This window comes from Canis lupus, chromosome 33 (genome assembly GCF_003254725.2).
Source record: "Canis lupus dingo isolate Sandy chromosome 33, ASM325472v2, whole genome shotgun sequence".
NCBI classification, from domain to species: domain Eukaryota; kingdom Metazoa; phylum Chordata; class Mammalia; order Carnivora; family Canidae; genus Canis; species Canis lupus.
Window position 1 is genome coordinate 24,231,440 of NC_064275.1, and position 27,663 is coordinate 24,259,102.

Here is a 27,663-nt window from a genome sequence, read left to right on the forward strand (position 1 = left end):
AAAACAAAAACAAAAACTTAGGGATATATGCTAAAATGAAACAGACAAAATTACATGCATAAAAGCTATAGTACATAAAAATGAAAATGAATGAGGTAGGCATGCTGCTTAAGAAACTAGAAAAAGAACATTAGTGTAATCTCAAGAAAAATAAAAGAAATAAGTATAAGAGGAGAAACTGATTAGAGATAATAAACAAAATAAAAAGTGAGCTCTCTGAAAAGACAAAGTAGACAAACCTCTAGCAGGATGGATGAAGAAAAAGAGAAGCAATAAACAAACAATTGGTGTAGCCATTGTGGAAAACTGTATGGGGTTTCCTGAAAAAATTAAAAATGGAACCACTTACAATCCAGGAATTGCACTACTGAATATTTACCTCCCCAAATACAAGAATACTAATTCAAAGCAATACACCCCTATGCACCCCTATGTTTATAGCAACATTATCTGCATTATCTACAACAGCCAACCTATGGAAGCAGTACAAGTGTGTATTGATAGATGAGTGGATAAATATGGAAATTATTCAGCTATAAGAAAGAATGAAAATCTTGCCATTTGCAACAACATGGATGGAGCTAGAGAGTATAATGCTGAGTGAAATAAGTCAGTCAGAGGAAGAAAAATACCATCTCACTCATATGTGGACTTGAAGAAACAATACGTGCAAAGGAAAAAAATAAGAGAGAGAGACAGACAAACCAAGAAGCAGATTCTTAACTATAGAGAACAAACTGATGGTCACCAGAGGGGAGGTAGGTGAGGAGATAGGGGAAATAGGGGATGAGGATTAGGGAGTGCAGGGAAAACAAACAATATTAGAAACAAAAAGAGGATCACAATTATAAAGACAGTGGAGAATCCCCCCCAAAACATAACATGAGATTAGAAACTCTATAGCAATAAGTTCCAAACAAGATATTTAAGAAAATTTAAATGACCAGAATTCATTCTAGGGGAGATAGGAAACCTGAAAAAAACCTAAACCATTACAGAAATTGAATTGATAGCCAAAAATCTCCCCTGAAAATAAAAAGGAAGACCCATATAGTTTTAAAAGATAATTTACAGAGTCTTCAGGGAATATAGTTCCTGTCTTAAATCATTTTGGAGAATTAAAAAGAAAAAAAAGGGAAATCTATCCAATTCATTTCATGCAAATATATTACCAAAACTACACAAGAACAAAGTAAGAAAAAGACAATTATAGAGCCAATTCATCTATGAACTTAAATGGTAAAATTCTAAGTAAAATGCTAAGAAATTTAATTTAGTTTAATTATTTAATCAGCGTATTTAAAAAAATCATACCATGAAATAGAGTTAATTTCAGAGTGCAAAATATTCCACATCAGAACAACCTACTAAGGTTCTTTGCATTTTTAACAGAGTAACAGAAAAACCATATGACTATATAACAAAAATGTAGAATTGGTATTTGATCAGTTATCACTCATTCATGACTAAAAAACAACTTTTGGCAAGGAACATAAGAGGATTTTCTTAACCTGATAAAGGGTTTCTACCAAATTCTGCAGCAAACATTCAATGGTAAGACCAGATTTCCTGTTAAAGATAGGAACAAGATAGGAGATTCTCTATTTCTACTATTTTTTTAAAGATTTTATTTATTTATTCATGAGAGACACAGAGAGATAGAGAGGCAGAGACATAGGCAGAGGGAGAAGCAGGCTCCATGCAGGAAGCCTGATGTGGGACTCAATCCCAGAACTCCAGGATCACGCCCTGAGCTGAAGGCAGACACTCAGCCGCTGAGCCACCTACAGTGTCCCTATTTCTACTATTATAAAACATTGCACTATAGGTCCTAGCTAATGCAATAAGAGAGAGAAAAAAACAAGATGAGATTTGGAGAAGAAAAGGCAAGATTGGTATTTTCCTAAGGTCTGACCAACTACATAGAACAATCCAAAGGAATGAATGGAAAAGCCAATAGAATAAAAGATTCAACAAGGATATTGGTTCCAAGATCAGTATACAAATATCAGTAATATTACTATACACCATCAATAACCATTTAGGAAATGTAATGAGAAATGAAACAACAGCAATGGAATTTATCATGTAGCAGAATTAATCTAATAGAGGAGGCGAGAATTCCTTATGGAGAAAGTTACAGAACATCATAAAAGGGCATAAAGGATCTAACAGATGGGAAGATGCAATACTATAAAAATGTCTGTTCTCACATCAACCTATACATTTAGTGCAGTTCCATCAAAATCCTACTGGATTTTTTTTTCATGGAACTTAATAGCTTAATACTAAATTCATCTGAAAAAGAAGAATAAAAGTGGCTAAGACAATTTCTAACTATAATAAAATGGAAAGATTTGCCTCCTTGAAATACGAAGACCCATTATAAAGTTATAGTAGAAACAGACAGAAAGTGATGTATGTTTGTAATGAACAGGCTGTGTAGTCTTAATGTGCCTGCTGGACATATCACTTCTATGTGAGTCCTCTCTAAATATGATAAATTTCTGTGACTTAGTGTATCTATTGGGTAAAAACAGTCTTGTAATCTTGTAATCTTGGACAGTGCCCAAATCAACAAAGCTGCAGATAAGTTGGACACAGTGAAAGCCAATCTCCCATGTGGTGCTTGGAGGCACTCTAGATTGAAGAGTGTCAAACTGACTCAATAATATCCTCTTTTGGAGGAAGAGTAAATGCTAGGTAAACAAAGAAAAAGTGGTTTACTTGATTTTAGGTAGGACACTGAAGCTCTAAAATATTGTTCTTACTCTCCCTTGGAACTGCTGTTCATTTCAATTTTGAAAGACAAATCCGCAGGGTGGCTACATAACCAAATGAGAGGTGACTTCACTATCTACCCCATGTTCTTAGATCTCCTTGCAATAATGCACGTAGCACTTGGTGTCTCTCCCCTGCAGCTTTAACAAGACTGATAAGCAGGAAGATCAGGGTTTGATGGGACTTGAAGTTTATATAATTTGGGGTGGGGGAGGGGCTTGCCTCTTTAAGAAAAACATGCCAGTGATGACTAGAAGAATTCCCCACAGATTGGCTTCTGATTCTGTATTTTTTAGACTTTATTTCTCCTTCTCTACCCATGTATTTCCAGCGCCAGGATTCACAAGGAGAAGTTTTTATCACAACACAGACTCTAGTCCTCCACCTTCATGGCACATTGGGTGTTAATGGTATCTCTGGAAGCCATTCCTGCATCTGGACGACTAGTAATAATTTAATTCCACTTGAAATTTTCGTGAATCAAATAAATATATTCCACTAAGTTCAAAGTTTCATTTGCTGGATCCCCCAAATACCTCAGGCCACTGTGATCTACCCAACAGGAGGGAAAATGTCATAGGAGGGAAGTCAGAGAGGAGAGACACAGCAGTATTAGGCAGTTGTAATTTAAATATCTTACTTCTTCTAATTTTACAAAAGCAGAATGGCCACGTGAACACATTCTGAGGGCTCTTCCCAGCGTTCTGGAGAGGGCTCATGTGAGGAGGGGACCCTGCATTAGTTTGACGGTACATCCTTTGCTGATATTCAATGTTAAGACAAGATTTTTAAAAACAATAATAAAGGAAAATGTTCACTAAGTGTCAGTTGCTGTTAATCACTGATTAGTTAAATCTCTGGAGACAAGATTCCATCAAAACCCTAGAGGAGAACACAGGCAACACCCTTTTTGAACTCAGCCACAGTAACTTCTTGCAAGATACATCCACGAAGGCAAAAGAAACAAAAGCAAAAATGAACTATTGGGACTTCATCAAGATAAGAAGCTTTTGCACAGCAAAGGATACAGTCAACAAAACTCAAAGACAACCTACAGAATGGGAGAAGATATTTGCAAATGACATATCAGATCAAGGGCTAGTTTCCAAGATCTATAAAGAACTTACTAAACTCAACACCAAAGAAACAAACAATCCAATCATGAAATGGGCAAAAGACATGAACAGAAATCTCACAGAGGAAGACATAGACGTGGCCAACACGCACATGAGAAAATGCTCTGCATCACTTGCCATCAGGGAAATACAAATCAAAACCACAATGAGATACCACCTCACACCAGTGACAATGGGGAAAATTAACAAGGCAGGAAACCACAAATGTTGGAGAGGATGCGGAGAAAAGGGAGCCCCCCACACTGTTGGTGGGAATGGGAACTGGTGCAGCCACTCTGGAACACTGTGTGGAGGTTCCTCAAAGAGTTAAAAATAGACCTGCCCTACAACCCAGCAATTGCACTTTTGGGGATTTACCCCAAAGATACAGATGCAATGAAACGCTGGGACACCTGCACACCGATGTTTATAGCAGCAATGTCCACAATAGCCAAACTGTGGAAGGAGTCTCGGTGTCCATTGAAAGATGAATGGATAAAGAAGATGTGGTCTATGTATACAATGGAATATTACTCAGCCATTAGAAATGACAAATACCCACCATTTGCTTCAACGTGGATGGAACTGGAGGGTATTATGCTGAGTGAAGTAAGTCAATCGGAGAAGGACAAACATTATATGTTCTCATTAATTTGGGGAATATAAATAATAGTGAAAGGGAATATAAGGGAAGAGAGAAGAAATGTGTGGGAAATATCAGAAAGGGAGACAGAACATAAAGACTCCTAACTCTGGGAAACGAACTAGGGGTGGTGGAAGGGGTGGAGGGTGGGGGATGGGGGTGAGTGGGTGATGGGCACTGAGGAGGACACTTGACGGGATGAGCACTGGGTGTTATTCTGTATGTTGGCAAATTGAACACCAATAAAAAATAAATTTATTATTTATTTATTTATTTTTTAATAAATTTATTATTTAAAAAAATCTCTGGGTATTGGGTTTATTCACAAGTTTACTTATGATTCAACCCAACTAAGAGAAGGAATGCTCTTCATATTGCTGCAAGCAGGAATTTATCTGCTTCTTACAGTTTCTGTATTCACCTGTTCGTCTTCTGTTCCCTGAAATCCTGTCCCATTCTTATAACTTGACCCCTGTAAAGTTGCATTTCTCTCCACTACTTTACCATTTCATCCTCCCTCTTCTAGCCAAATACAGGTACATATACTTAGTCCCTGTAATCCATCTCCCCAAAAATTCTGATAAATTCTAGTAGGAGAAGCAAAAGTCTTTAAAACATGAAATGTTCTTTGGTGAAATGACCACTTGTGAAATTGTTCCCCACCTTAACTCTTCCATCTTCCACTACATCCACTCCTATCAAAATCTTAGTCATCTGTTTGGAAATATCTAGTCCTCAAAAACAATAGATGTCTATTGCACATCTTATGGACTTTCATAAAATTGGTGAAAGTGATGTGGGTAAACTGCTGGATCCACACACAAAGTCACTAATAAAGGAGGATCTCAAAGTTGAACCAGATAATAAAGGAAGAAAAGAAAAGCAATAAGAATGATGATGATATCAATGCTTCAAAAGGAAATAATTAAGTTTCAAAGGATGAAGAGAGGATTTTGGGAAAACTGGATAAAGTCCTCCAACATTTCTGCAAATGTGACCCTGTTGCAAAAATCAAATGCAAAGTGAAGGATAATAAGCTATATAAAAATAACTGTGCCCAGAAATTAACACTTAATCTATCAAAATTAGCACATATAAAATAAATTAGTTTTCATAATTTTTGATTGCATTATTTCAAGATAAAACCCCAATCAAGTCTTTTTCTTTCATTATGGAATCTACATCCCCATCTCAAATAGATTCACTCTGGGAGGACCTTTCCTGGAAAAAGGAAGAGGGAAGAGAAGACCTCTTGTGCTCATCTCTATGTCTCCCAAACACACAATAGTATAAGAATCCCCTCAGGAAACTGTAAAAATTACACTCTTGAGTTCCCCTGCCAGATCAGTTTGGAATCTTCAAGAGCAGAACTGAACTTAGGACTCTTTTTGACAAACATCTTAAGGGAACCTTATGATAAGCAAATGTGGGAATAAATACCTTAACTAATCCAAAGGGAAATAATGAAATTTATTCTCTCTTTGTCATTCTCTCTCTCTCCCTCTCTTAACTTTAAAAAGTCTTTTAACACTTTGTCATGCGTAGTCATTGTATTCTTTTCTTCTTTCTTTTATTCTTTTGCATGCCCTTCTTCCCTGATCAGTGTCTAATCTATGACCAAAAGGCTTTTGAAACTTTATCAAGATTGTCACTAGAATTTATAACCTGCTCCTGCTTTTCATTTTGTTTTGTGGCATCATCCCTTTAAAGTTGAGTATAAGTGATTTGTTTCAAACTTCTTTTTTCTACATTTTCTCAGCCTCCATTCTCATGAGCCCATTTTGCTCTATATTCATTTGGACATTAAACTGCTTTGCAAATATTATCATATCCTGTCTGTTCTTTCCGTACTGTCTGTACTGTCAGTTCCTTGAAGACAAACATCACGTCCTTCATTTCTTCTGCATTTTCCCCACTGAGCTTAGAAGATTGACTAAGATTGACTAGTGTGCAGTATGCTTCACCCAGTGGGTGCTTAATAAATATTTAAAAACTGTATTAAATTGTTGAATAAGTCTGACAGCACTGCTGCTCCTCATCTGCATGAGGAAAGATGCCAACACTTTCTAGTCCCTTCTCTGCCTGGCAACCATTTCCCAACATACCTATATGTCCCTAGACATTTCATTCAACCTGAAGCTCTCTTTGGGTCCAGTTTTCCTTGCCTGAGCTATGGAAATATCGTTTACATGTTTTCCCCTAAGGAGTTTCTGATTGATACCCAAAGACCCTGCTATGCAACTTGAAATTGCTTTTTTCCCTTGGTGATAGTGGGGGAAGAAGGACAGTAGGGATGAAGGTTTTCTTTCCCGTACCCTTTTTTTTTCTCCCCAAACCATCTTTCACATTAAGATACCATGCCCCCATGCATAAGGGCATCATCTAAGGAGATCTTTATTCTGAGCACCTAAAGAGTGCTAAGGATTTTAGGTAAGAGGTTTTAGTATTTTAACTAAGATACAGTTTCTTCATGAGCTCTAGCCAGTACTTCATTTGTTAATGACTTACTACAGTAGGCAAGCATCATTTCTCTTTTGGCATCAATCTCCTATTAAACATTATTTTGTGCCCATGAAAAACACGCCTCTACCTAAAGCTGTACCAATCTCAGGTGGCAACGTACAGAAAAGCGTTCTTTTTCTTGGGTAGGGCACTGTGTTTTGCAAACACGTTGGCATGCATTCCTTATCTTATTTAATCCTCACAACAGGTTTGCTAGGTGGATAGGATGGGGGTCATTATCCAGGATGGAAGGATCCAGGAGGAAACTCAGAGCGGGTTAAATGACTTGTCCAAAAAAAAAAAGAAAGAAAGAAAAAAGAAAAGAAAAAAAAAAATAAATGACTTGTCCAAAGTCACACTCCCCCCCCCACCCCAGTGACCCACACTGAAAACAGCATCCTAGCTACAGCCAGTCCCCACATCCTGTGCGTGCCATTCTCCCACAGCTCAACCTCGCAAAATAAGCTCTGTTTTGTCCGTAGAGATGAGCCACGGTGCTAGGAAGAAGCAACCAGCAATAATAGCAATAATAGATCGGGGGTAGCTAGGCGGCCGCAGGGGTGGAACCGAAGGGGCAAGGGAAGCACACTGCGCATGCGCAGACCGCCCCTCGAGGCCCAGGACCTTGAGACCGCGGGGAGGACAGAGGCGGAGCTCCGGGTCTTCAACTCTTCTCGCCTCCCGTCGGCTACTGCGCAAGCGCACTTCCTCGGGCGGAAGGTCGGCGTGAAGGGGGCGGGCCTCGGAGTCGCGCAGGCGCGGTTGTGCGCGGGTTGCCAAGATGTCGGCCCCCAAGTACCAGCCGTCGTCTCTGGCTACCCTGCCCGCTACCCTCGACCCAGCCGAGTACGACATCTCTCCGGAAGCCCGGAGGGCGCAAGCCGAGCGGTTGGCCATAAGATCCCGACTTAAACGGGAGTACCTGCTTCAGTACAACGACCCCAGCCGCCGGGGGCTCATCGTGAGTCGCGGGGTGGGGGGAGGGGGGCGCGCCGGCCGGGCGGGGGCGGAAGACAGGAGTCTCCGGCCGGGGGACGCCGCGCGGCCCGGGTGGGTAGCTTAGGTTTCGGTTTTCTTCAGTCTGAGGGAGCGGGCCCTCCCACGAGGCCTTCGACCTTGGGCGGAGAGCTCGGAGACGGAGACGACGCTCCGGGATCCGCGGCGCGCTGGGTTCGAGCCCCGGCGGGATCGCTCCGGAAGTGGCCCAGCTCCCGCCCGGAAAAATGGGGCCAACACGGTCCTTCCTGCCCCAACGCGGCTGTTAGGATCCCGTGAGATGGGGCCCCCGGGCTGGCCGACACGGAGCTGGGCTGTGTAGTGAGTGCTCAGGAAAATGTTTCCTGTGTGTGACCTTTCTTTAATTTTTTTTTTGAGAGCAATTTTCCACCTCTCAGTTCACAGGTCATAGCAATGCTACTCTCTCCTGATGGGAATCATAGTGATTTTTTTCTTTATTTTTTTATTTTTTCAGTTTATATCTTTTGAAGACACCTCCCCCCACCTCAAAAAAAAAAAAAAAAAAAGGGCCTCCCGGGTGGCTCAGCGGTTGAGCATCTGCCTTTGGCTCGGGGCGTGATCCTGGAGTCACAAGATCGAGTCCCACCTGGGGCTCCCTGCGTGGAGCCTGCTTCTCCCTCTGCCTGTGTCTCTGCCTCCCTCTCTCTCTCTTTGTCTCTGATGAATAAATAAACGTTTAAAAAACAACAACAACAGAAACTCCGCAGCTAGTTGAAACTTTAAAGTCAGACACCAAGGCAGAAAGAACACAAGGGCAAGCTCGACGAGCTTAGTTTACGTTGGTCTTCTGGTCTTATTTACAGGGGAAAAGTAGTTACATTCTTTACAGGATCATTGTAAGGTTGAAGGAGATAGTTTGTAGGACATCGCAGGCGCTTAAAACCACTGGGCCGACAGCTGTTACTTAGTGAGTGGCTTTTCGGTAATTTTCTGCATAAGCGCTATGTAAATAGCATGTCGACCGTGATCTTAAAAACAAAACTTTCCCCAGCGGTTGCACTGGTGGTGTGTAGGACTTTTTTGGAAGTTGTGAGAATGGAAGGAAATTTACATCGTGCCAACACTGTCTAAACCCTTTCTGAGGGCCTCCCGGGTGGCTCAGAGGTTTAGCGCCTGCCTTTGGCCCAGGGCCTGACCCTGGAGACCTGGGATCGACTCTCACGTCGGGCTCCCTGCATGGAGCCTGCTTCTCCCTCTGCCTGTGTCTCTGCCTCTCTCTCTCTTTCTGTGTCTCTCATGAATAAATAAATAAAATCTTTAAAAAATAATAAACCCTTTCTGAATATTATCCAAACGTCACAAGTATTCAAATCATTAGGCCCTGTTATGATCCCCATTTTACAGGTGAGAAGACAAACATGGGGAAGGACACGGAGGTCACAGAGTAATACCCCTTTAGCAAGTGAGTTTAAACCCTGAACTACGTAACCCAAAACATCTCCTTAACTAGTTGGCTGCACCACCTCCAGTCAGAACCTTGTTTACTTGAGAAGAAGGTGCGGAGGGAGACATTTGTTATTTACGTACTCACACAGGGTTTGATGTACCAAAAAGCTGAAATCTAAACCCCAGATTTTCTCTTTTCTGGTTCTGTGCCCTAAAATAGTTTCAATTTTGTCATATAAAAGAGCCAATAGGGGATCCCTGGGTGGCTCAGCGGTTTAGCGCCTGCCTTTGGCCCAGGGTGCGATCCTGGAGACCCGGGATCGAGTCCCGCGTCGGGCTCCCTGCGTGGAGCCTGCTTCTCCCTCTGCCTGTGTCTCTGCCTCTCTCTCTCTCTCTCTCTCTCTCTCTCTCTGTCTCTCGTGAATAAAAAAAAAAAAAGCCTGTAATAACTTGCCTCGTTGGTTGTTCTGTTAATTAAATGAGTGCCTGGCACTTAATCATTTAATAACCGGTATATAGAAATTCTTTGCATAATCTTTACAAATGATCAACTCCATGAATGAGTAATTGCTGTTACAGGGACAGGCCCCGTTTTGGTTGCTGAGGTGACCGTGTCGATTCCTGTCTATGAAGAGATTTCTTTCCAGTGGGGCAGACAAGTAATAAACAGGTTAAAAAAAAAAAAAAAACTACATCGTTTAGCATGTCGGTGGCAAGTGATAAAAATAAAGCAAGGAAGGGATTAGGAATGTGTGTTGTGTAGTTAGAAGGGATAGCAGCTGAAATTGTAGATACCCCTAGGGAAGGCAACATGAAGGAAGTGAGGAGACGGAGCTAGCCACACAGCTGTCTGGAAAGTAGCATCTGAGGTACAGGGCACAGCAGGTGTAGGGGTCCTTAGACAGAAGTGTGCCCGGTTCCAGAAATAACTGAAGAGACGATTGTGAGTAAAGTGGAGAAAGGTGAGAGCCAAGTGGGAAGAGATGAGGTCAGACAGGTCCTGGAACTAGATCACACCAAGCTTCGTAGGTCATTGTAGGTCGTTTACCGAGTAGGTAATCTGCCCTTACATTTGAACACCTCTCTGGTTCATTGGTTGAAAATACATTATGGACGAGCAAGAGCAAGGAGACTGTTTAGGAGGCTTTTGAGGCAATCCATCAGGGTTTTGGCGGTGGAAGTTGGTAGGAAGTGGTGAGTTCTGAGTATGTATTGAAAGTCAAGCCAATCAGATTTGCTAGCAGATTGGATGTGAGGTGTAAGAGAGAGAACGGTCAGGGATGACTTCAAAGTTTTTTGACACAAGTGATTAAGTTGGTTTTTACCAAGATGGAAAAGAATGTGAGAGGAGCAGGGATGGAGATGGAGTAAAATATTGGGAAATCAGTCTGAGATGTGTCACCTTTGACATGCCTGTTAAACAGCATGACAGTGTTGAGCAGGTAATTGAATATCATGTCTGAAGTTCAGGGTAGAGGTCTGGGAAGGTACAGTTTTGGGAATCATTGGCCTATAGATGGATATTTAAAACTGTGTGACTAGAGGAGATCATCAAGAGAATGAATAATGTAGTCAGAAAAGACCAGCAAGGTCTAAGGTCCAATATTGAGAGATTGATGAAATAAGGAAGAAGAGTGCAAAAGAGACCAAGAGGGAATGGCCGTTGAGTTAGGAGGAAAGCCAGACAGGTGTGTGCCCTGGAAACCAAAAGAAGAAACAGTTCCAAGGAGCGTTCGTGTCAGATGCTGCCGATAATCCTGCGGACATGGAGTGGTGTCAAAGAAGAACTGTCTCCCATGGAGTGTGTCTTGGAGCCTCTCTTAACCACAGTACCAGGTTCAGTGAACTATGGTCATGGGGCTGTTGATATTTTTATGAAATGAAATGTCTGTTTCTGGAAGACAGATCTGAGAGAGAAATATGTAGAGAGATGACTGGCAGATTGAGAAATCTGTCGTAGGAGCATCATTCAAATACGTTAATAGCAGAAGGGATGGATACAAGAATAGATGTTTTTATCATTTCAGGAATTAAACTCAAACACCCCCTTGAACCTGTCTATATCTTGTATCTTCACCGTTTCTGCAAACACTTTGGTTTAAAATGTATCTGTGGAAGATCCAGTTTAATTATTTTAATCCTACCAATCATAACTTCTTGGTGGAGTATAGGACTTTGAATGTTCTCCTTTGGTATTAAAGTTTTAAAGCTGACTTCATTTGCTTATTTTTAATCTGCCTATCCGTTAATTGGAGTAAATAATTTTATAAAGTCATTTGGGGATTTAGCTAATTAAATTTAATTATGTGTTTGGGGCAGATTTGCTGTCTTACATAATTGTTCTAGTTTAAATATATTACAATGGACAATTTTTTTTCTTAACCAAGACAGTCTGATTATTTTTCTTTGATAACAACCTTGTCCTCACTACAAATTATTTTAAGTGTGAAATGTAATAATTTTATGTCATGTAAAATATCAGCCAAGTCAGCTTTATATTTCTTTTTTTCTTTTTAAATTATTTATTTACTCATGAGAGAGACAGAGAGAGAGGCAGAGACACAGGCAAAGGGAGAAGCAGGCTCCACACAGGGAGCCTGATGTGGGACTTGATCCCGGGTCTCCAGGATCACCCCCTGGACCGAAGGTGGCACTAAACCGCTGAGCCACCCAGGCTGCCCCCAAGTCAGCTTTAAAAACTTAAAGTTCAGAGTTAGCCTACCTCAGCCTTCACCGTCCTGCAATTTATTTGAAGCCTGGAAAGACAGAACAGGGTGCGGGATAGCATTAGAAAGGATCCTGGAAACGAAGCATGATAGAGCATATGAAACCTGTCCTCGTTAGGAATACTAGGGTTCAGTTGATCACAATTCAACAAAGACAATGAAGCTGCAAAACAATCCAGAAAAAAAAATGATCAAAGAGAAAAAAATGGCCTCTGCCGGCTTAAAAAGATTAGGTTTCTTAAGTAAATAGAAAGCTGAGGGGTGATATAAGAATCTTTTAAATTCTGAAGGATTTGAACAGGATTATCAGAGTATTCAACAATACTAGAAATGAAAGATCTTCCCTGAAGCTATTTAGGAATATTCAGGGTACACTCTTAACGATGATGGAACACAAAAGGCATCTCCTGTGCTCCCCCATAAAAGTTTTGTTGAGATTGTTTCAGTATGGAGTTTCAGACCTTGCTTAACATCTTGTAACTTTGTTTTTTTGAATTTTAGGAGGACCCTGCCTTGATTCGTTGGACCTATGCAAGATCAAACATCTATCCCAATTTTAGGCCCACTCCCAAGACTTCGCTTTTAGGAGCTCTGTTTGGAATTGGGCCCCTCTTCTTCTGGTTTTATGTTTTCAAAACTGACAGAGTAAGTATTTGGACCTGATGTTTAGTTTCTATGTGATAGGTTCCCTTTGTGCTGGCTGCAGCTCTTTCTCTTGGCATTTGCCACTAGTGCTCCTTCCATCTCGGTCCTTTACTCTTCCTTCAGTTTTCCTCTCTTTTTTATTTGTTCCTTTCTAGCAGGAGTTAAAGTTTCAATTACATGTTTGATTTTATTGTTTAACTCCTATTGAAGTATACTTTGCTAAAAATGATGATAGTCTCTGAGTCTTTCAAATTTAATTTAATAGCTGCTCTAGAATTTAAAAAGTTAATATAGAGGGGCACCTGGGTGGCTTAGTCAGTTAGGCATTGGACTCTTGATTTCAGCCCAGGTCATGAACTCAGGGTTGTGAGATCGAACCCCACATCTGGCTCTGTACTGAGCATGGAGCCTGCTTAAGATTCTCTCTGCCCCTCTCCCGCGTGCACACACATGCACTCTCTCTCAAAAAACTTAAAAATGGTTAATACAGAAGTTAAACTTTACTATTTTGATTTACCTTTAAATATTATCTTTGCAAACCTTTATATTTAGTTTTCTTAGTTCATTTATTTTAAAAAGCTTTTTTTAGGGGGGTTAAGTATTAGCAGAATGCATAAATCATTTAGTATGTTCCCTGTTTGTATGAATTCTAGTTATGTTGGTCATGTTTTGTGGATTACTGTTAAACACCCTAACAACAGGAAGGCAAAAGCAGCCTGTGGTGGGAATCTGCCATCAGAGGCCATGTGATCACAGAGAAAGCCAAGCTTATCTTTGGCACTAGGCCACTCTGGTAGTAGACCCCCAGCAGGCCTTGAGTTGCCATCTAGACTGGAGCCCACTGTCTAGCTCTGCCTTAAACTGGTCAATCTACTCTCCTGTTAGAGCTTATATATTTTGATTCTGATAAATTATCTGCTTAACTAAAAGGAGGCCACACTTAACCAGAAGATGTTTGAAATGTGCTTTTGACATAGGCTTTTTAGTGGGGTAATAGAATTCTTCCAACATATGCGTAAAATGTTTTCTAATAGGATGGTTGTCTCATCATCCCTTTATTTCTTCAGATTGCTACTTCCTTACTCATAGTCCCTAGGCTTTGGACCAACGGGGAGATTGGAATTCAGTTTGGAGTATTTTAGTCCTGTTTTTCATACTGTGGGTTATGCCAGAATACATTGGTTTTTTATTTTTGTGTTTTCCCATACCTTTTTTGTTTGTTTGTATATTTTGCAAAATTGTCACCACAGTAAATCTTAGCTCAGGTGGCTCAGCGGTTTAGGGCCACCTTCAGCCCAGGGCGTGATCCTGGAGTCCCAGGATCGAGTTCCACATCGGGCTCCCTCCATGGAGCCTGCTTCTCTCTCTGCCTGTGTCTCTGCTTCTCTCTCTCTCTCTGTCTGTCTCTCATGAATAAATAAATAAATTAAAAAGAAAAACGGTCACCATACATAGTTAAAAAAGACCATCTTCTTTTCTTATAATGAGGATTTAAGATGAATTCTTTTAGCAACTTTCAAATATTCCATATTGTATTACTAGCTTATAGTCACCATACTGTATATTGCATCCCCGTGACTTATTTATTTTTTATAATCAGAAGTTAGTACCTTTTGGCCTACTTCACCCATTTTGCCCACCACCCACCCCCTGGCTCTGTCAGCTACCAGTCTGTTCTCTATCTATAAGCTTGTACCTGTGAAATGGCAAATTCACTCATCCATTGGTGAACACTTAGATTGTTTCTGTATCTTGGCTTATCTTGGCTATTGTGAATAATGTTGCAGTGAACACAGGTCAGAATGTATTGTTTCTAACAAAGCTTTTCTTTTTTTCTTTCTGTCTCTACAGGATAGGAAAGAAAAACTTATCCAGGAAGGAAAATTGGATCGAACATTGAACATTTCATATTAAGTCTGGCAATGATGATAACTCTATGTATTATTGTTTAAATAAATCTATTAATCATTAAATACTTTTTCTTTCTTAATATTACCTTTATTCAACAAACATTTGCTGGATAATACAATGTAAGAGTCAGCTTCATGAAGAAACGGATCCATGTTCATTCATTCAGTCATTCAACAAATGAATGTCTACTATGAGCCAGGCACTGTGCTCTGTACCCACCATACAGCAGTCAGTAAGACAGGCGTAGGCCCTGTACTTAAGGAGTACATACTCTGACAGCTGTTTATTCAGTGATTGTTACTTAAGTGCCCATAGCTAGTACTACTTAATACCTAAACTCTTGTCTGGCTCCAGCCCCAGTGGGAAAATGCAAGAGAACAGTAGCAACAGTGTGGTAAGAAATAGGTTAGGGATTCAGGAAGTGATGGAACAGCAATTCTCTGTAGGGAGATGGCATTGATCTAGGCTCTGAGGATCACAGGGCTAACAGGACAAAATGGAAGCATGAAAAGGCAAGGTATGTTGGGTATGGTGAGATATATGCCACTGTGGGGTGAGAAGACAGAGGAGGCCAAGCTGAACAGAAATACATGGGCTTTGGAGGTTAAGTTGGGGTCAGAATCCTAGCCCAAGCTTAACAGTTGGAATATGAGGCCTCCTGTTGCCTCATCTCTGGCATGGAGATGGTAATGCGTACTTCCTCATAAGGTCATGAAGATGAAAATGAGGTAACCGTATTGCTCAGTAAAACAAAGCTACATGCTCCACAGTTCAGTCTTGAAACACCAGGATGACTATTTGACCTATGAAGGTGAAGTAAGATGCCGTAGGGAGAACCTGCTCTTCAGGGCTGATTCTGTTAGTACTGTGGCTTTAACACAGCATGAGAGACCGCTTGTGTGCAAGTAGTTTATAGGAGGGAGTGAGCTGAAAGAACAAATGGGAGGCTGGTACGAGTGAAACAGGGCTAGAGGGACAGCCCTTCAAGTGTGCTGTTTGGCCTGTTGCCTCAGAGTAGTGGGCTCCATTCCACTAGGGACCTGAGGAGCCATGTGGAATGTACACAGAACGTTCCCTGCAGACAAGGAAAAAACTATTACCCACTAGTTCTTCCTCCAGGTGGTCAAGAGTTGTCTCCTGCAGTTAATTTCCTTTCACTTCCAGGTAGGTGTGTGCCTCAGAATGGTTGAGGGTTCTTACAGGCTTCTCACATGGAGGGGGAAGGAAGCTTAGGGCAGAAAGGAAGTGATGTGCTGTACAGCTCAGGTGGCATAATGTCAGGTCACGCCTACAGGAGCTCAGAGCTGCAGCAATTGGAGTAAAAAGATTGGCCAAGAGAAAAGAGACGAGGTATATGGTTTCCTCGTCCACTCCATGTACTGCTTGGATCTGTGCACACATTAATTTGGAACGTGTCATTTACAGTGGAGAGTTAGCGGGATAAGTTCAGTCCCCCACTGTTGAAACTGGTCTGAAGCTATAACATTCACCAGGACCTTTATCTGCAAATGCCAGGACCTCAGTTACTCTTGGATTATCGGTCTTCAGTCACAGCAATTGCCCGTTTACATCACCGGACATGGAAGCACCAGAAGCACCAGTGACTCCTCTGGGTTTCCCAACATATCCCTTTGGGCCCTGTTGTGTAGTAGCAACCCTAGTCCTCGTTAATGAAGGTCATTTAGTGCTGCCAAAATGAAAACTTTTTGTTTTTCTTTTTGTCTACTGTTTCCAAGAAGCCCCAAATGACCAGGAGGTAATCACAGCCTCAGACTAAAGTGAAATCCTAGGATATTGTAATTTATAACAAGTAATATATATTTAGTCTTTGTACTGGTTTCTGGCACAGAGCTACTAAAATCCTCAGGATTTCCTAAGTAATGAGATAGAGATTCTTTTGTTATGTTAATGAGGCAAGTTTGGGGCCACACCTAAGGCTGGGACTGGTTGCTAAGAGAACCAACTGTGTGATTAGAGGGTTGGAACTTTTTTTTTTTTAAGACTATTTATTCATGAGAGACACAGAGAGAGGCAGATACAAAGGCAGAGGGAGAAGCAGGCTCCATGCAGGGAGCCTGGCGTGGGACTCGATCCTGGGACTCTGGGATCACTCCCTGAGCCAAAGGCAGATGCTCAGCCGATGAGCCACCCAGGCATCCCAAGGGTTGAAACTTTTAACACCCCCCCCCACCACCATCACCTTGCCTTTGTATCCCTGCTCTGTCACTTACTGGTGAAGTAACCTGGGAAGCATTTAAGTTCTTTGTGACTCAGTTTTCTTATCTTTAAAATAGATCTACTAGTGATATATTGTTATTAAATTCAAAATAGGTCTACTAATGATACATTGTTATTAAATTCATCATTTCATGAGTTACTACTTACAAAGTATTTAGTATATAGAATAGTTCTATTTTCAACTTTTTAAGGAAACTCCATTCTGTTTTTCACAAGTGGTTACACCAGTTTGCCTTCCTACCAGCAGTGTACAAGAGTTCCTTTTTCTTCACATCCTTGGCAACACCTGTTGTTTCTTATGTTTTTGATTTTCTCCATTCTGACAGGTGTGAGATGACATCTCAATGTAGTTTGGATTTGCAGTTCCCTGATGATGAATAATGTTGAGCATCTTTTCATGTGTCTGTTGGCCATCTGTACGTTTTTGGAAAAATTTCTGTTCATGTCTGTCCATTTTTTAACTCAATTATTTGTTTTTTGGGTGTTGAGTTGTAAAAGTTCCTTATGTACTTTGGGTACTAACCGCCTATCGGGTATGTCATTTGCAAATATCTTCTCCTGTTCCATAGGTTGCCTTTTAGTTTTGTGGATTGCAAAACATTTTTGTTAACATTCAGAATTATTGAACAATGTATTCTTAAGAGTTTAATCAATTTCTGAAGATTTTTTATTACCACAAACAATGCCCCAAACCACACCCAGAAGTGGTCTGGTGAGAATACCAATTGCCACCTCGTCTGAGTGCTTAATGTTACCATGTGTCTGACTGATACTGCTGGTCCTGATCACTGGGCACAGGAGCCTACATGGTATTGCTGCCTCTGTTGGCCCAAAAGCTCAAGCTTGTTACAATCACAACCACCAGAAAGAGTTCCTTAAGGTCCCTATATCTTCCCATCATTTGCTCCTGAGTTTAGGAGCATATGATTGGCTATACCTGGCTTCTAGCTACAGGGAAGGCTGAAAAAGCAAACATGTGGCATGTTCAGCTCTAAAATGTGATGCAGATAAGGAATTCCCAAACATAAGAAAGTGATTCAAATGCTGAACATCCAAAAATGACAAGGAACCAGAACCAGATCATAAGGCCCCTATCACAATTAAGGAGTTTAGACTTCATCCTTATGGCAATGGGAGCCACCGAAAGTATTAAGCAGGAATAACCTGACGGGATTTGCGTCCCCCGGAAGATCATTCTGGATCCTGGAGGAGGATCTCAGGGCAACAAAGCCTACAGGATGACCAGTAATCAGGCTGTTGTAAGACTTTAGGCTAGAAATGATTTTCAGTTTTGAGACAGATCTTTATGCAGAACAAAGCAGTCCCTGCTGATCCCAGGATGACTCATTTGGATGTGAACTTGTTGAAAGCTTTATGAAAGTCTAAATATATTATCTCTATTAGTTCTCCTTTTTGCACATGCAGGAGGAGCCAGTCTTCTTAATAATCTCTTAACCGTGTATGACATCCCTTCCCCTCTCTGGGACAATATTGCTTCTGTAACAGGCTGGTTCATTTAAGTACTATATCTTTTTACCCTTTATTATGGATCCTGCCCAGAGAAAAAGCTTATGTTCATGCTCTAATCAAAATCCCATTGGGTTCATTCCCTGATTTATTTTCCATTTTATTTTTTTCTTATTCTTGGTGATGCTTGACACAGCCTTCTCACAGCTTTGGGGAAGATACAGAATATTGGTTATTTCTCCATTCTTTAGGATCATTAATGGAATATTTGAAAAGATGAGAGGACTGTAGGAGAAACTATCTTGATCAAATATGCATGATTTTAAAGTATGGACAGCACTTTAAAATTAGTAATTATATAATGCTATAAATATATTAAAAGACTCCGAATTTTCAAAGTTTCTGCTGCTACTTTCTACCTTTTTGTGAACACATTTTTTTAAAGATTTTATTTATTTATTTATTTATTTATTTATTTATTTATTTATTTATTTATTTATGAGAGAAAGAGAGCACAAGCAGGGAGAGTGGCAGAGGGAGAGGGAGAAGCAGGCTCTCCGCTGAGCAGGGAGCCTGATGTGAGGATTGATTCTAGTACACTGGGATCATGCCTAAGTTGAAGGCAGACATTTAACTGAGCCACCCAGGTGCCCTGTGAATGCATTGAATTTTATCGTGTTTCTGTTAGAGGATCCATTTGTACCTATGCTTGTTAATACTTCTATTTGTTTCCCCTCCAGCTGCCTTGTTTACTGCTATTTCCCTAGTTGAGATAGAGACCCGTTCTGCTGATACTGTAACCTGGAGGGGTGCTAAGCCATGTCATCTACCTGGACACCCTTCAACAGCCCAAGAAAGTACAGTGTGCACTGATATATTAGCCAAGCTTCAGGATTTAAAAGATTAAAGTCAAGCTGAAAGTTTTACATCCACTTTCTGAATGTCCCCAGTGAAACATCTAAGATTTCCGGAGCAAACTTACCATTAGAATTCAAATTCTTGGGCAGCGCTGGTGGCCCAGCAGTTTAGGGCCGCCTTCAGCCCGGGGTGTGATCCTGAAGACCTGGGATCAAGTCCCACGTCGGGCTCCCTGCATGGAGCCTGCTTCTCCCTCTGCCTGTGTCTCTGCCTCTCTCTGTGTCTGTCATGAATAAATAAATAAAATCTAAAAAAAAAAAAAAAAAGAATTCAAAATCTTTTCCTCCATAATCACGCATATCACCTTATCAGGTTTTTAAAATTAATTTATTATTTTTTAAATTTTTAAAAAAGATTTTATTTATTTATTCATGAGAGACAGAGAGAGAAACAGAGACATAGGCAGAGGGAGAAGCAGACTCCTCACAGGAAGCCTGATGTGGGATTCAATCCTGGAACCCCAGGATCACACCCTGAGCCAAAGACAGACGCCCAACCCCTGAGTCACCCAGGCATACCACACCTTATCAGTTTTGAGTCAATTCTTTACTTCTATCACCAATTGCATTTAAATCCTTCCAAATTTAATAATTTGGCTCTAAAAAAGTTGGGGATGGGGTAGGGGAAGGAGACAACTGGTGTTCCAGAAAATCAAGGCTGGAATGAGGCTGTTCCAGAAATCAATATAGGAGGGACTCGGGGGTTGCAATCTAATATGAAATTGTTGTGGGTAGGAGGAGAAAGTGTAGACTCTTGAATCTACATTTGCACAGTTAGGCACATTTTTTTCCCACTTACATTATGTTTCATCATTAAAAACACTAAGTTTGTTAGGGAAGGTTTATTTATACTTTATATAGGATGGAGACAGAATCAAAGAGTTATCATTTTTTATATGAAGTGGCTTGAGTGAGGGTAGATGGAGATAAGGGTGGTCAATTACCCTGAAGCCATCTATTAGAAGCTGGATAGACAGCTTCTTCTCCAAAATCATGCTTTACAGAAGGAGTGGTACAGAAGTATTTGGTCCCGTCATGGTATTTGGGAGGAAACACCAATGTAGGCTACAAGGGGGAATGAGCTGCTATTGGTCTGCAGGTACTGGGGTACTGGGTTTCCTGGAACCACTGGGGTGAAGGAGCCTGTGTCCTACTGAATTCTAGTAGGACACTGACTGTCAGGTCTCCTGAATTGACCAAACACTACTAAACATTGAGGATGCTTGTATGAAAACCATATAGCTCCTTCTTAGAGGAACACACACTGGAGAAAAACAATTTCAGCAGCCAGCACTTAATTAAACTTTTACTTGTATATTCTAGACAGTAAACTGAAGTAAAGGCTTTACACACCACACAACATACCTTAAAAATCCTCATTATGCAAAACAGATTTGGAGAGGTTAAATAATTTGCAGAACAAAGTTCTGACTATGTTAAGTTAGAACTTAAATTTGGGCAGGCTGACTCCAGAAAGCATATCTTTAATCATTCTTTCAATGTGATAAAGACTGATGCTGTTCGGAGTCCAGTAGTGAGAAAGAATTGGAGGGTCTGGAGAGTTTAAGAAGTGGCGCTTTCTTTTTTTTTTTTTTTTTAAAGATTTTATTTATTTATTCATGAGAGACACAGAGAGAGAGAGTGAGGCAGAGACACAGGCAGAGGGAGAAACAGGCTCCATGCAGAAGCCTGATGTGGGACTCGATCCCGGGACTCCAGGACCACGCCCTGGACCGAAGGCAGGCGCCAAACCGCTGAGCCACCCAGGGATCCCCAAGAAGTGGCGCTTTCTAGAATAGGGACTGCCCCTTGCATTTTTAGATTTTCTGGTACATTCATGGGGGTATAAGATGTTAGAGCCAGAAAAATCTTTAAAGATCTGTTAGTTTCAGCCTAATTCTATAGGAAATATTTGAGGAGGAGAAATAAATTGTCCTATTCTTCAGAGAACCCTGCTAATTTGAGGATTAGGAGTCTAGGTTTTGATTAACAACAATGGTTCTGATTGTTCATGTCACTTGTTTGTGATTAAAAATGAGACTTGGAATGATTGAGAGACAATTGCTCACCAACCTCTTTACCTCATACATACAGATGACTCAAAAAACCATTTTAATAGGATGTATTTGAAGAAATCAGGCAGATGTTTGGAGCATTTCCTTTCTAAAGCAAGTATTCACAGATTTGTCTCTTGAGGTTGCAAGAGTGAAGATGTTAGATTCAAACTCAATCTTGATGGATTCCCTCAGGAAGGTATCCCTGGCAGGCACCAGCTTGCCCACCAGCACCCACTACCTCTCCTTTCCTTCTGATAGAACCCTGACTTGTTCAGGAGGTTAGTGGAAGTCCCTTTACCTCAGGTAGGATAGGCATGACCCCAGCCCCAAAGAATGAATCTGGGATTGGTTTAAGGGTGGACATGGGACCCAGTTCTAAGCATAAGACATCCGGAGAATCTGGGAGGGAGGGCTTCCTTTCCTGAATAAAAAGACATTTCCCAAGAAGAAACCCTTTCTGTCCCTTCCTGCTTTTGCTTTCTTCTCTTATTCTAAGAACGTGGATATAAGGCCTAGCAATGAAATGAAGATAAAACAATTTGCCAAAAATTGTGGAGCAAAAAACCAGAATGAACTTGCATCCAGGATCACTTTGTGTCCTGACCTGCCAACCTCAGATTTCTTTTATGAGACAAAGTCCTAGTTGTTAAACTAATGTTAGATTTTTGGTTTTACAGATGAGTGCTCTTTTAACTGATACCATGTCTTTTTATTAGAGAAGCCATATCATACAACATACCTGTCCTTCAGATTTTAATTTTATTCATAGGATCCAAAATAAAGGCAATAAATGCTCGTGAATGAGCAAAACTGCTCTATTTGTTAAATTTCTCTTCCAGGGAATATATGGAATTGCATGCATTTGGTTTTTACAAAGTATTGCTGCTAATAGCACTGTGGTAAGTTATGTCAAAGCTTCTGACATAATATTATATTTATTTATTACATTTATTTGTTTTTTAAAAAGATGTACTTATTTATTTTAGAGAGAGAATGTGAACAAGGGGAGGGGCAGAGGCAGAGGAAGAGGGAGGGAAGCAGATTCCCTGAGCACCTGGGTGGCCAAGCTGTTGAGAGTCTGCCTTTGATTTAAGGCATGATCCTGGGGTCTCAGGATCAAGTCCCACATCCGGCTCCTTGCGGGAAGCCTGCTTCTCCCTCTGCCTATGTCTCTGCTTCTCTTTGTGTCTTTCATGAATAAATAAATAAAATCTTAAAAAAAAAAAAAAAAAAGAAGCAGATTCCCCACTAAGCATGGAGCCTTACGCAGGGCTGTGGGGCTCCAGAACTTCATCTCCCAAGAGATCAAGAGTTGCAATGCTTTTCCAACTGACCCAGCCAGGCGCCCCATAATTTTAGATTTAAAAAACCAAGAGTAGGCTAATTAGAGTCCCAACGGCCCACATGATTAGGCAAGATTCCTCCAGGAAAAGCTCTGTAGCTAGTCATATGCAAACTACTTACATCAAAGTGTAGAGTCTGTCTTAATTTTCACATTAATTGAGCTATTAATATGCACTGTTGAGATCTTAAATTGAGCTTTAACATCATTTTCTTGTTTTAAGACCTAAAAGATGGTGAAAAGAAGTACTTACAAATTTTCTACACTTTGGGCTTCTGTTACTTATTGCCTTAGAATCATCAGCTAAATGGTTGTTTATTTAGCAACAAGGACCTTGGCTTATTCATTCCAGTGCCATTTAAGGTAAATGGCACAATAGCCTCACTGAGGCAGGGATAAAGAAGTATTCACTGAGTTGCAATAGCAGCAATAAACAATAACAATAGTAAGAGCTAATATTTCCCTATGTGACAAAATCAGCATGGGTGTCTTCAGTGCATGGTTTTATTTCGTCCCCACCAAATCCCTGTGAAATAAATAATTTCCTTCTTTCAAATGAGGAAGGTGAGGCCTAGGAAGGTTATGTCACTTGCTCAAACTTATTCAGCTATGAAAGCACAGTCTCAATTCTAGAGTCTTGGACTTCTTATGAATTACCTACGTTTTACAGCTGAGAAAACAGAGGCTCAGAGAAGTTAACTAGCTCAGGGTCACATAGTAATAGTTGGTAGAACCTGGATTTGAATCCAGACAGTCTGGCTCTAGCATCTGTTCTCTTAACTATGCACTATGCTGACTCACAGAAGGATAAACTTTGGGCATACCTCAGATTTGTGATGCAATTATATAAAGTTGATTATATGAAACTGAGGGCTAGTTGATCACTAAATGTAATGCAGAAGTATAAATGTCAGCTTTCAAGTCTTTTTCCTTTTTTTCGGTAGTAAGATATCTTTCCAAGATATAACTTCTTTCAAGTCCATAGTGGTAACTCTTTCATCACTCTGGAAAATCATAAAACAGAAACTGCACACTAACTTCTAACTTATAAAGAATTTACATCTAGGCCTTAGGTTTCTTAACTCCTCTCCTCTTTCCCACACTCTCCCTGTGCCCCACCTGGGCACCAAAACTCCCTCTACTGTGTTTAAAGTAGTTTCCAAAACTGGTCCTCAGTCTTGCCTGTGCATTGGAATAACTTGAGGAGTTTAAAAAAAAAAAACAAACCCTCTCATTCAGGGCAAAAATATGCAATTAGGAAAAGAGTCTCTTCAACACGTGCTGTTGGAAAAACTGGACGGCTACATGCAGCAGAATGCCACTGAGCCCCTCTCTTACACCATTCACAAAAATAAATTCAAAGGGATGAAATACCTAAATGTGAGACAGGAATTCATCAAAATCCTAAGGAAGAACATAGGCAGCAACCTCTTTGACCTCAGCCATAGCAACTTCTTACTTGACATGTCTCCAGAGGCAAGGGAAACAAAAGCAAAAATGAATTATTGGGATGTCATCAAGAAAAAAAGCCTCTGCACAGCAAAGGAAATAATCAGTAAAACTAAAAGGCAACCTATGGAATGGGATATGCAAATGATATATCTGATAAAGTATTCAAAATCTTAGTATTCAGGGCAGCCCTGAATACTGAGCTCTGGTGGCTCAGCGGTTTAGCAATGCCTTCAGCCCAGGGCGTGCTCCTGGAGACCAGGGATCGAGTCCTGCTTTAGGCTGCCTGCATGGAGCCTGCTTCTCCCTCTGCCTGTCTCTGCCTCTCTCTCCTTCTCCTCTCTGTGTATTCTCATGAATAAATAAATAAAATCTTAGAAAAATGCCACAAAAAACCCCAAAATCTTAGTATTCAAAATCTATAAAGAACTTACACACTCCACACCCCAAAACACTCTAACAAACTCAACATGAAAAGTGCTCAACATCACTCATCATCAGGAAAATACAAATCAAAAGTAGAATGAGGTATCACCTCGCACCTGTCAGAATGGACAAAATAAAAAACACAAGAAACAAGTGTTGGTAAGGTTGTGGAGAAAAAGGAACCCTCAGGCACTGTTGGTAGGAATGCAAACTGGTACAACAACTGTGGAAAGCAGTACGGAAGTTTTTCAAAAGGTTAAATATAGGGGGTGCCTGGATGGCTAAATTGCTTAAGCATCTGCCTTCAGATCAGGTCATGACTGCAGGGTCCTGGGATTGAGCCCCATATTGGCTCCTTGCTCAGTGGGGAGCCTGCTTCTCCCTCTCCCTCTACCTGCTGCTCCCCCTGCTTGAGCTCTTTCTCTCTGTGTGTCAAAGAAATAAATAAAATCTGAAAAAATGATCTAGTAATCGCACTACTGTGTATTTACCCAAAAAATATGAAAACACTAATTTGAAAGGATGCATGCACCCCTATTTTTACAGCAGCATTATTTACAATAGCCAAGATATGGAAGCAGCTCAAGGGCCTCTTGATAGATGAATGGATAAAGAAGATGCAGTATATATACAAAATGAAATATTATTCAGCCATTAAAAAGAACAGTCTTGCCATTTGCGACAACATGGTTGGAGCTAGAGAGTATAATGCTAAGTGAGGGATCCCTGGGTGGCGCAGCGGTTTGGCGCCTGCCTTTGGCCCAGGGCGCGATCCTGGAGACCCGGGATCGAGTCCCACATCGGGCTCCCGGTGCATGGAGCCTGTTCCTCCCTCTGCCTGTGTCTCTGCCGCGCTCTCTCTCTCTCTGTGACTATCATAAATAAATAAAAAATTAAAAAAAAAATAATGCTAAGTGAGGGCAGCCCTGGTGGCTCAGCGGTTTAGCGCCGCCTTTGGCCCAGGGCGTAATCCTGGAGACCCGGGATCAAGTCCCACGTCGAGCTCCCTGCATGGGGCCTGCTTCTCCCTCTGCCTGTGTCTCTGCCTCTCTCTTCTTTGTGTGTCTCTCATGAATGAATAAATAAAATCTTTAAAATATATATATAATGCTAAGTGAAATAAGTCAGAGAAAGACAAATACCATATGATTTCACACCTTGTGGAATTTAAGAAACAAAGCAAGTGAACAAATGAAAAAAAAAAAGGCATGAAACAAAAAACAGACTCTTAACTATAGAGAACAAACAGAAGGTTACCAGAGGGTAATTGGGTAGGGGGATGGGTGACATAGATGAAGGGGACCGAAGAGCACACTTACCATGATGAGCATTGAGTAATGCATAGAATTGTTGAATCATTTTATTGTATATCTGTATGTTACCACACTGTATATTAACTATATTGGAATTAAAATAAAAAGCTAAAAAAATGGGATCCCTAGGTGGCTCGGCGGTTTAGCGCCTGCCTTTGGCCCAGGGTGTGGTCCTGGAGGCCTGGGATCGAGTCCCATGTCAGGCGCCCTGCATGGAGCCTGCTTCTCCCTCTGCCTGTGTCTCTGCCTCTCTGTGTGTCTCTCATGAATGAATAAATAAAATCTTAAAAAAAAAAAAAAGTTAAAAAAAGAACTTCACAAAATTCATCTGGGCTCCATCCTCAGCATTTCTAATTTAGTTGATCTGAGGTATACCTCAGGCTCTTGGAGTTTCTGAAGCTGCTAAGAGATATCCAATGTACAGCTGAAGTTGAGAACCACTGTGGCCCACAGCAGGGTGTCTCAGCCTCAGCACTATTGACCTTCAGCCCTGGCTAATTCTCCACTGTGGAAGTCTGTCTTGTGCACTACAGAATGTTTATCAGGGTCCCTAACGTTTCTCTGCTAGGTGCCAGTAGCAGCTTCCCCAGTTGTGACAACCAAAAATGTCTCTTAGCTTTGTCAGATGTCTTGGGGGAAGGTACAAAATCGCTGCTCTTGAAAACCATTGCTCTAGGGCCATTGCTGCTGCCTGCCCTGAGAGAAAAGTCTCTCAAAGAGAAAAAAGAGAAGGGTGGCTTCTAGTGCACCCCGCAGACAGGAAAATATATAATGATGCCAAGGGAATCTGTCAGATAACCCTCTTGTCATTGGAGGAAAGGTAATCAGAGTGTCCCCTGCCTTTTCAAGAATTTTTATTTCTCGGTAAAGAGCTGGGATAGTTCTTCAGGAGCATGGTAGAGGAAGGTATTTTCGAGAACAAGGAATTAGGGAAAGGATACAGATCTTTCTTGCTGATCTTAAGCACAACAGGAGGGAACTAAATCTTTTTTTAATTAGCGTGAACAGCCCGGCCTGGTGAAATAAGGTCTCTTGCTGAGGAGTTGCTGCCAACAAGATAAGGTGGAGAAGATAAAGCACAATGGCTTAGGCTGAATGGACGCAAATACTGGATGTTTCTTCAGCTCTGGGAAGTCTTGGCCAGCGGACTGATGATGGATGAGAGTCTGGGTATGTGGGTAAGAGCAGAGTTAGAGGAGTTTGTTCTGGAAAGGTTGGAGTTTGGGAAGAAGTTATGTGAGCGGTTGTCTTAGTTTGGGTCATCTGGGGGGAAAGCCCAGGAAGCACCGCAGAGAGGGGAAGGGAGAGGAAAGTAAGGAAGCTAAGGAAGCTAATAAGAAGGGCATTACTGGGGCAGCCCAGGTGGCCCAGCAGTTTAGCATCTGCCTTCAGCCCAGGTGTGATCCTGGAGCCCCGGGATCAAGTCCCGCGTCAGGCTCCCTGCATGGAACCTGCTTCTCCCTCTGCCCCCCTCTCTCTGTGTCTCTCATGAATAAATAAAAAATTTTTTAAAAAGGGCATTATTGGACAGCGCCACCATGAGCGGTAGAGCTTAATCCTTCTGGAAGTTGCAGAGGGCCAGGGCCAAACACAGGCCTCAGAGGGGAGGGCAACAGAGCTGGTGTGTTTGTCCACCGATGCCCGTCTGTCATTGGTTGAGGGCTGGGTCTGGGGCCATTGGATCCCAGCACCTCTGCTGGGTTCTGGTTGGGGCCTTGGGCAGAGTCG

At 41.3% G+C, this 27,663-nt stretch overlaps 1 protein-coding gene and 1 long non-coding RNA gene across 5 annotated transcripts; both read left to right on the forward strand.

Annotated features, from left to right (window-relative positions):
* Window positions 1-7,666: 7,666 nt before the first annotated feature.
* NDUFB4 (NADH:ubiquinone oxidoreductase subunit B4) lies at window positions 7,667-14,788 on the forward strand. Of its 4 annotated transcripts, none has more exons than XM_025476090.3 (3): window positions 7,667-8,002; window positions 12,672-12,815; window positions 14,667-14,788. In XM_025476090.3, exons 1-3 carry the CDS (start codon window positions 7,823-7,825, stop codon window positions 14,727-14,729), a joined length of 387 nt encoding a protein of 128 aa, XP_025331875.1. In that variant the 5' UTR covers window positions 7,667-7,822; the 3' UTR covers window positions 14,730-14,788. The 4 variants fall into 4 exon arrangements, with proteins under 4 accessions (XP_025331875.1, XP_048961300.1, XP_048961299.1 ...); XM_049105343.1 differs by having other exon boundaries at window positions 7,748-8,002; window positions 12,672-12,819; XM_049105342.1 differs by having other exon boundaries at window positions 7,748-8,002; window positions 12,672-12,819; window positions 14,672-14,788.
* Window positions 8,016-10,133, forward strand: LOC125754248 (uncharacterized). Its single transcript, XR_007407934.1, has 2 exons — window positions 8,016-8,358; window positions 9,403-10,133. It is a non-coding gene; the product is annotated as an uncharacterized LOC125754248 (long non-coding RNA).
* Window positions 14,789-27,663: the final 12,875 nt, after the last annotated feature.

Bases quoted from the DNA above. Each gene is read 5' to 3' on its own strand.
- NDUFB4 (XM_049105341.1), top strand. From the start codon at position 7,823: ATGTCGGCCCCCAAGTACCAGCCGTCGTCTCTGGCTACCCTGCCCGCT. The intron at 8,003-12,671 runs GTGAGTCGCGGG...TTTGAATTTTAG, and splicing joins CCAGCCGCCGGGGGCTCATC to GAGGACCCTGCCTTGATTCG. The intron at 12,816-14,671 runs GTAAGTATTTGG...TCTACAGGATAG, and splicing joins ATGTTTTCAAAACTGACAGA to GAAAGAAAAACTTATCCAGG.